The sequence below is a fragment of the Oreochromis niloticus genome, linkage group LG3 (genome assembly GCF_001858045.2).
Source record: "Oreochromis niloticus isolate F11D_XX linkage group LG3, O_niloticus_UMD_NMBU, whole genome shotgun sequence".
NCBI classification, from domain to species: domain Eukaryota; kingdom Metazoa; phylum Chordata; class Actinopteri; order Cichliformes; family Cichlidae; genus Oreochromis; species Oreochromis niloticus.
The window spans coordinates 31,440,185-31,449,607 of record NC_031967.2 but is presented as its reverse complement, the minus strand read 5'-3'; the positions used below and the strand labels follow the sequence as shown (position 1 = coordinate 31,449,607).

Genomic DNA, 9,423 nt, shown 5'->3' with positions numbered 1-9,423 from the left:
TGTCAGTGACTCTATAATGCAGGCAGTTCAAAGCTTCTCTCTCACAGGATGCAAATTCAGACAGCTGTCGAGTTTTAAACTGAAACTAGTTTTGTACTAAAACTAAACCGATCTTCTTCTTCTTCTTCTTCTTTTTTCAGCAGCTTTCTTTAGGGGTCACCACAACAGATCATCTGTATTCATCTCACCCTATAAATAGTATGCTCCTCTGTCACACCAGTCCTCTGCGTTTCCTCCTTCTATACATCCATTAATCTCCTCTGTGGTCTTCCTCTTTTTTCAGCTCCTTCGACATCTTCAGAATCCTTTGGCCAGTATATCCACTGCCCCACCCACCGATCCACCCTCTGCACATGTCCAAACCATCTCTGCCTAGCCTCTCTGACTTTGTCTCAGAGCTGTCACTCTGACATAGTTATTTCAAATCTTGTCCATTCTGGTAACTCCCAGTTCAAATCTTAACATATTTAGCACTGACACCTCCAGCTTGCCCACCGATACATCATTCATAGGCAATAAAGATTCATAGGTTTCTACTTATTTAATAACACTTCTACTTTTCTTTCATGACTTAGTCTATTTGTAAGTTTAGATTTCATGTTTGCCTTCCAAAACATCAAAATTTGAACACTTAAAGTTGAAATATAAATGTGCTCAGCATCCTTTGCTGAGCTACATGACAGAAATGCATAACACTGACCTTAATCTGTTATGGTAAATGGACTGGTTCTTATATAGGCTATCCTACTTTCAAAGCACTTTATTCAACATGCCTCATTTACCCATTTACACCCATTCATACAAATTCTTCTTCTGCTTAAGTGCTTTCTCTCTAATAGTTACACATTCATATTCCATTCATATTCCAATAAAGGGATCAAAGAGCAACATTGGGTTCAGTATACTTCCTGATTCACAGCTACCTCAGCAGTATTATAGTAGAAACATGTTTTCAATTAAAACAAATACTGAATATTAAATGGTATGCATGTATATATGTCTGTTGAATATATGCACTAGCGTACAAATTCAAGATCAAATTCAACGTAATATAGACCATGGTCAGGAAAAGCGTGCTTCAACCATATGTCAATAAAATACAAGCCTCGACGCTTAAAACTCCTATTGGTTGCTTGGTGGTTTGAAAATAGCGAAAGCTCCTCCTTTGGGGTTTGCTTGATATTGTCAAAAAGATTTGGTGGGCGCTGAAGTTGTAGCTGTTTAAACTCACGGCAAACCTTTAAATTTTGCTTCTTTAATTAAATAGGAAAATAGCAATTTTAAAAATGAACCTTAGTTAAATTATAAAATAGAGCCTGTTCTTTTCAAATAATCAATGATCTTTTTAACTCTTCTATTTTGAAATTGTATCCGTCCACCCACCGGGCGTAGCCGTTAACATAAACCAGCGCTCCTTGGCAACCGCATCCTTAGCGACGTCCTGATTGGACCGCCAGACTCAAATTTTATCCAATGAGAGCGAAGCGCAGCAGATTTGATCCTCGGCTAAACCACTTTTGTTTGAGCTCTCGTCTTAGTGACAGCACGGTTGATTCGGACTATTTACCCAAACTATATGCATTTTTCCTTCTCTAAAACAAGTCACCGGACTAAAGAAGAAAGTTTTATACCATAAGGTAGGATAAACAAATTTATCTGCGCCATTTTGGAGTTCTATTTTTTAGAATTTTAGTACACAACCGATTCACCTGAGAAACTCCGCCCTCTTAGCGTAAAGCTTTAATACCAGGGTTTCTGCATGTGATGTTTAGCCATATACGTTATCCCAAAACTATTTTAAATCTGTTTGTTTTTCTTTTACTGTTTCCTTTTAATCATCCCGCCACTTTTGCGTGCTTTTCTTTGCTGTAGCAGAACACGGAGCAGCGGCTGCAGAGCTTTGTTTTTAGGAAGATACCGTCAGGGAGTGAGCCATGCCTTTTCCAAGGGGAAGGAAACCCACAGCGACCGCTGGCAGCAAAATACCCAAACTGAATGCAACAGCGTCCGAGAACCAGGTAAAATGCACGTGCATTTATGTGTCTTCTGGTGGCTTGCACTGACGTAAACACAGCAGGTAGTGCAGCACCTGAAGGCTGCATGGGAAGGATGGAGATGATGATGATGATGCTTGCTTTGCAATGCAACGCTACAAGGCTTGTTTGGCACATGCATGTTGCAAAATTTTATAGATGTGGTGTGTTTTCTGTTTGTGCATACAGGAGGAAGCCACACAGGCTAAGAGGTCCTCCTCCCCTCCTCGTGGAGCTCCCAAGAAGAGGACTGCTTTCATCGATATCACCAATGTAAGTACTTTTTTTTTTTGTTTTTTTTAAAAAAAAGGTTGTGACTGGGGCTTTAACAGCAGGATCAGAGCTTCAATAAGCACACAAAGAGACACATTTATCACAAAGACGGTTCATCGAGAGTCGGGACTGAACTGGCTGACAGTTAATGTTACCTTTCGTAGGATTTCATAGGCTCCTAGTTTGGGTGCTTTTTTTTTTCTATGTGAAAGGTTAAAGTTGTCAACATTTAACCATTTGATTGTGTTGACATATAAGAAAGTTATAAATCCTGCTTCAGTGGGACTTTTTTGGGTTTTTTGCCTAGTTCAGTTTTCACGCTAACGTCAAATATAAAATGATCCTTGACTTCTTTTTCTCTTGACACAAATGTGTGGTATGGCACAACCACTGTGATCAGCCTGTTTCATCTTTGGCTGGCACTGCATATAAAACACCATGACAACCATATGGTAACTAACATGTAATGCACCATCGCGAGCCTAAATGCCAGCTATGACGTCGACCTCTTAACATTTAAATCAGACTTTATTCTGCTTTTGATGTAAGGCTGACATTACTGCTGCCATCAAAACTTACAGCTGCATCAGGTCTGTACCAGGTACAGTCGTCAGATACGGATTCCATCAAAGTGTGCCCTGAGCACAGTTAGCAGACAGTAGGAGATGGAGGTGCTCTCACTAATCCAAATACTCCATTTCCAGCCTACTTCAGTATTTGCTTGCTGTATTCTACAGACAGCTACTAGCTCTGCTCTCATGTATGAGGACTTTTTGAATGTCTTTTTCTCCACTTATTTAAATCAGGGTCTTTGGGGGGCCTGTAGCCTATCCCAGCTATCACAGGGCAGATTGATTCAGTCCCAATTAAAAGTTTATGACCGCTTTAAAAATGGCCAAAAAAAAAAATCATATTTTGCATGGTTGGATCTTATTAAGGTTCCAAGTAGAGCTTCAACATGCAACAAGAAGAAATAGGAGTGAGAAAAAAACTTTTTTGGGGGGGCATGCAATTTATTGAAAACAACGCGTAAACTGAAACAGGCGTGGTGTCTTAATAATTTTTTTTTCTTATAAAAAAGAAATGGCACACTCTTTAATGAGAAAGTGTGTGTCATTTAAAAAGTATTTTTTAATATAGCTGGGCAATTTGAAGTTTCAGACAAAATCCACTTTAAACATTTTCACCGATCCCACCTCCGTCAGCGTGGTGTTTGAAGCCTGTGTGACCCTATAATCCTACATTTTAGTGCGTCAGTGTGTGATGGATCTGCACTGTGGTGTGAATGTGTCCTCGGCTGCCTGGCGGGGGTGTGAAACAAACATTTTGCTTGTTTTTTTCACCTCACAATCACCTGAACGCTTGCTGTCAAACCAGCAGCATGACAGAGAGCGATGGTGTGGAATTTTTGTCTGGGCGTGAGTCACGTTTGCCCTTTTGACCATTTTGAAATTGTTTCATACACAAAAGGACAAATTGTAAGAATCTGAAGTAAAATGTATCACAAACTGGATCCATGTTTAAAACTAATTCTTGTCATGTTCCCAGGCTCATAAGGTACAGATCAGCTTTCCTGGGAAGAAGAAGGAACCAGGGAAGAAGACTGTAAAGAAAACCAGCTCCACCTCAGTGTCTGCAAGCAACCTAGCTAACCTGAAAAAGTAGGTCCATTTAACCGTTTTAATAACCCTCAGGTTAAATTTCTTGTTCCCCTTTCGTGCCCTGCTCCAGCCGATGGCAGACGTCTTTAATTCCCTCCTCTCCCCGTGCAGGTCGTCGTCTGTGAGCTCAGAGGGAACGATATCCGAGCGAGAGAGGACCGATACGGAGGAGGAGGAGAAGGAAGAGGACAAGTCGGCCGATGTGGCAGCTCCTGTAGAGGAGCTGGCTGCTGCTACGTCCCCTGCTGCCCGTGAAGTGCCGGCACACCTTCGGAGACAAGAAGTAAGGGAAATTATAGATTTATAGAAAGCTAGAGACGCTGTGAAAAGCTTTGACTGAATTGTGTTTCCTTTTCTTTTCACCCATCCATGCAGATCCCAAAGGAGTTTGACATTGACTCTGAGAATTCTGAGGACTGCTACATGTGTCCAGAGTATGCAAAGGACATTTTTGACTACCTTAAAAACAGAGAGGTGAGACAAATTGTAAAGCCTTTATCGCACTGGGCTTTTTTTCTTTGCTTTTTTTTCTGAGTTAAAGAAATCTGAATACGTTGTTTACCTTTCCTTTCTCTTTAATTTTATCATCCGCAGGAGAAGTTTGTCCTCTGTAACTACATGCCCACGCAGCCCAGCCTCAACTCAGAGATGAGGGCCATCCTGATTGACTGGCTGGTCGAAGTACAGGTGAGGCGTTAATTAAACGTCGCATTCCTGCTGTGTTAGAAACACTTGCTCTGTTTGCTTGCTCTGAGTGACACTTTGTTTCTTCCTTTATCTAGGAGAATTTCGAGCTGTACCATGAGACCCTCTACCTGGCGGTAAAGATGACGGACCACTACTTGGCTAAAACCCCGGTCCACAGGGAGATGCTGCAGCTCGTTGGCTCTACCGCCATGCTCATAGCCTCCAAATTTGAGGTGAGAACCCAACTGTGGCACATGGGAGTCTGAAATTTCTCATAGGATGGCTCAAAAGCTATGGTAAGTAATGGTAGAGAAAGGTATTAAACTAGTATACAAGTCTATTAATGGGAACAGAGCGTAATCATTTGGTTGTTAGGTGAATGTTTCCAAAAAAGTTTTTTTTAAAAAAAAATTTTATGGTGAAAAAGTAAAAAAAAAAAACAAGGCTGTGAGGATAAAAAGCACACATGAAAGGAGATATTCAGCTCTTAAGTGCTCCTGGGAGGCAAGTCACGTGGTCTCAATCCCAGGCTGATTAACTCCACCTATCGGGGCTCCTCGAAGTAACAGAGACACACACTCAGTGCACTCTTCTTTACAGCGTGGCTGCAGGTTTTCTAATTCCACTCTGATCCTCGGTTCTCAGCAGATCGTCTTGAACATATTTACATGCCATCAACCATTCCCAAAGATGAGTGCTTTAAAAAAGCAAAACAAACAAACAAACAAAATCCAACATAAAATGCCATCTAATCAAAAAAATATGAGAAAGAGAAAATTTTATCACAAAAAAAATGATGCAAGCTTCAATACAAGGGCAGTAAGTTTAGGTCATAGTTTGTGAGATAACTCATTATTAACCACCTACTATTACCACTTTAAGTTGCCTTTTTATATAAGCAAATACATCTGCAAAACTATGTAACTGTACACAGTTTTTAATTAACTTGAAACTGCGGCCCCTCTGCAGTATCTTTGCAGCCCACCAGGGGCCCCCCAAGCCCACACTTTGGTAATTACTGGATTTAGATATTTGCATTAACAAACAGTTGAACAGGTGTATCTAATGAAGTGGCCAGAGTGTACATGTAGTAGACCCAGCCAGAGAAGGAAGGTTGTCAGAGGACATACTGAATTTAAGGAAAAACATAAACTTTGGACGTTCTGTGCTTTGAAGCTCTGTACGTCTTTAGAAATGGGTGAAAAGTGTTATTTATTCTGTCGTAACCGCGGCCAGAGTAAAAGTTCAGCCTCCTCTGATGTCGGGCACAGTTGGCATGAGCTTTTCCAGCTTTAGATCAAGCTATGTTAAAGTTCTCTCAGCACAGCCTAGGGCTTTTATTTTGAAGTGCACGGAGAGAAAATTGAAGGGGAGCATCTATCAAGAGGCTCAGAACATGAAACAGAAATGAGATCAAACGGACTGCGAGACCTGACCTTGTCCATACACGGTGAAATGACCGCAGGACTCGAAAATGCATTAAAGGGGACAGGCGAATTGCACTCAAACCAGGTTTCAACCTCACGCCTAACGCTTATTCATGTTTTTTAACCATCCCGCAGGAGCACAGCCCACCTTGCGTTGACGACTTCTTGTACATTTGCGACGACGCGTACAAAAAGGAGGAGCTCATCTCCATGGAGGCCAGCATCCTGCAGACGCTGTCTTTTGACATCAGCATCCCCATCCCGTATCGGTTCCTCAGACGCTATGCCAAGGTGTGCATGACCAGGAGAGGCTACTCCACCGCTGACTGCAGCTCTCTGTTTTTGTATGACTCGACTTGTGTTCACATCTCACGAGAATGTTTGTTGTGGCTGTGTCTGCAGTGTGTGAGCGCCAGCATGGACACGCTGACTCTGGCTCGCTACTACTGCGAGATGAGTCTCATGGAGATGGACCTGGTTCCAGAGAGAGGCTCGTTGGTGGCTTCGGCCTGCCTGCTGATGGCGCTGGTCACCAAAGACCTGGGAGGATGGGTAGGTTACCTCCACGCTGTTCCTTATCTTGCTTGCATTAGATTAATGTACCAGTCTAAAATACTTCCCTAAAATCAGACCCTGATCTTTAGTGTTTTCGCTCTCTTAAGTTGATATTTGGCAAGTTGGGTATTGAGCCTCGGTAAAAACTCAAAAAGAAAGAAAACCCAAGTTCTCAAGTTTTAAATAGTAGTCCAAAATCCATAGTTTTCACACGATGTCAGAGCTACTGGGATATTCCTGTTAAAAGGGAGTTTTTCCTTCCTGCTATCACCAAAACACTTGCTCATAAGGGGTCATTTTGGGGGGGTTTCTGTTTTACTGTAGGGTCTTTATCCTGTAATGTCAAGCGGTTTGAGGAAACATTTGTTGTGATTTCGCACTAGACAAAATGGAATTTTAATAGTTTTTTTTTAAGCTAGCTATGTAGCACTTGCCTTTGCCTTAACGATGAACAATTTCTTGTTCTTCACCTCTCACGGGCCGGCATTATTAACCCATCCAGATCGAATGTAGCTGTCTGTACTTTCATCCTGGCAGCAGGGTAAGGTGAGGGAATCTCTAGAAGATGCATGTAGACGTCACTCAACCACTTTCAGGGATTTAAATATAAAAATGGATCACAAGTCCCCAAAACCCATAGTTTCTCTTCATATATTTGTTTGCCTCCACGGATGGATGATCCAAGTAGTCTTGGCTCGAGACGGGTGGGGAAAATAAGCTGAATGCTTTTGTCCTGCTTTACTACAGACTGTCCACTATTGCCCGTCATTATGGAGGGAAGTTTTGCCCATCAGGGTAGTGAGTCGGTCACATGACTGGAAAATATGCATAAAATCTGACATCTGAGCATGTGTTTTGTCAGCATGTTTGTGGTCACCCAGGTAAAGGTAACATTAGGCATTTGAAATAAAGACAACTGGACTACTTTTTGTTTGTCAAAGTTTTGAGGAATAAAAACCGCAAACAACTTGCATTATTATAGCTGACTATGAAGCAGGGGAAGGGTTTGGTTGTTGGCAACTTTTAGCTTTTTTCTCAGAGAATGATTTATACAAAGCACTCTCTTATACAACAAACACCATCTAATGACGTTACTTGTTCTAATGTTTGCAGCACTAAAGAAGCTTCTCTTCCTCGTGTGCTTTCCGTCCTTTCCATTAAATGTAGACTTTGTTAAATCTGATGCCGTGTCGGTTTGTGCGACACTACCAACCTCTCATTTGCAGCTCTGTCTCCTGAACAGTCCTCCCAATTTAAATATAAATTGTTTTTTCTATGTAAAATTGAGCCCTCATTGCTTCCCTGTTGCTGTTGGGGGCGGTGGGTAATTTCATTACGTGCCTGCGCCGACTTCCAGAATCATCTCGTGTAAGCTTTTGGCAATTTAGAAGTAATATTATCTTTGTGTAATGTTGTATTGGATTTTAATAACTTTGAAGGGGTTCAACATGGCTGGCTTTTCTTTTTCTGTTTTTTAAATGAGTGCTGCTCTTTTTGCCCTGCAGTCTCCCATCCTGCAGTTTCACTCGGGCTATCAGGCGTCAGATTTGGCGCCCGTTGTCAGGAGAATCTACTCGATGCTCTCAGCACCTCCCGATGATAAACTGAGAGCCATCAAGAACAAATACTCACATAAGTAAGTCTCCATAAAAGATTAAAGGCATTAGAATAATTCGAAAATGTCGTTTTTGGGTAACAATCGGTTCTTTTTAATATGTTTTCAGGGTGTTTTTTGAAGTTGCGTCTCTGCCATTGGTCAGTATCGACATTTTGGAGAAAGCCTTGAGCTCTTAGTGACGTGTCCGGTCCAGAAGGGAGGAAAATGAAGCCTAAGATGAGTGAAAATATTTTTCAAATTTCCCTCAAGAGGAAACATGTATATAAAATGTGAATATGTTTAATATTTATGTGTTGTGTAGTCTGTCCTTTATACCATAATATTATAATAATTATAATAAGACTTTAATTCCCTTTTAATGTGGGCATTTGTTTTCAAGACATTAATTACCTTTGAGAAAACTCTAGCAGGTCTTTTATACATTTTTAAAGATTAGGGGAAAAAAACATCCTGATTATTAATATGTAAGTGTGTGTGTGTGTGTGTGTGTGTGTGTGTGTGTGTGTGTGTGTGTGTGGCACTGGATTTAAAGTGTGTTTGTAAATCTTACTTTCCAAGACGTATTATGCACAGGCCCACAAGTTCTGTATGTTACCATGTTCTTCAAGTTAAAGTATGCGTGTGTTTGTGTTCATACATTGTACAGTGTTCATCATGTTACTATTGCTATGCAAATTATTTGTATAAAAGACGACCAGACAATGCCATACTACTTTTAAGTGGCTGTCATATGTACTGTTAAAATAAAGAAGTGTTTCTGTTTTGCTTTTAAGTTTAATAAAAACGCTTTTTACTATATGCAGCTTGTTTCTTCCTTAAAGGAAGTGTGACTGTGGGAAACAAAAACTCCCATTTTGACAGGAAGAAACCTCTGGCAGAGCCAGGCTCAGGGAGGGGCGGGTACCTGCCACTACCAGTTGGGGGTGGTGGGAGAAATACGTGATTTAGTCTTCTGTGGGAAGTGAATGTCGTAACTTAGAACGTAAAGGGAAAACGCTTTAACTTAACACCATAACTTTCTACATTATTCAGTCATTGCAGGTTGCGTCGATCCAAAGTGTAGTTACATGTGCAAATTTGATATGAGGTCCTCATCAAGTACAAATATTTGCTTTGTTTACAAAGAACATAAAATTACATTTCTACTGATGCTCGTCCGGGACACAAAT

At 41.0% G+C, this 9,423-nt stretch overlaps 1 protein-coding gene across 2 annotated transcripts; it reads left to right on the top strand.

Moving 5' to 3' along the window:
• The first annotated feature begins 1,473 nt into the window (after positions 1–1,473).
• Positions 1,474–9,052, top strand: ccnb3 (cyclin B3). 2 transcript variants are annotated; one of them, XM_003453924.5, is made up of 12 exons: positions 1,474–1,637; positions 1,876–2,018; positions 2,223–2,306; positions 3,855–3,967; positions 4,079–4,250; positions 4,343–4,441; positions 4,562–4,654; positions 4,750–4,887; positions 6,217–6,372; positions 6,484–6,633; positions 8,142–8,272; positions 8,361–9,052. In XM_003453924.5, exons 2-12 carry the CDS (start codon positions 1,935–1,937, stop codon positions 8,428–8,430), a joined length of 1,290 nt encoding a protein of 429 aa, XP_003453972.1. In that variant the 5' UTR covers positions 1,474–1,637; positions 1,876–1,934; the 3' UTR covers positions 8,431–9,052. The 2 variants fall into 2 exon arrangements, with proteins under 2 accessions (XP_003453972.1, XP_005458659.1); XM_005458602.4 differs by having other exon boundaries at positions 1,873–2,018.
• Positions 9,053–9,423: the final 371 nt, after the last annotated feature.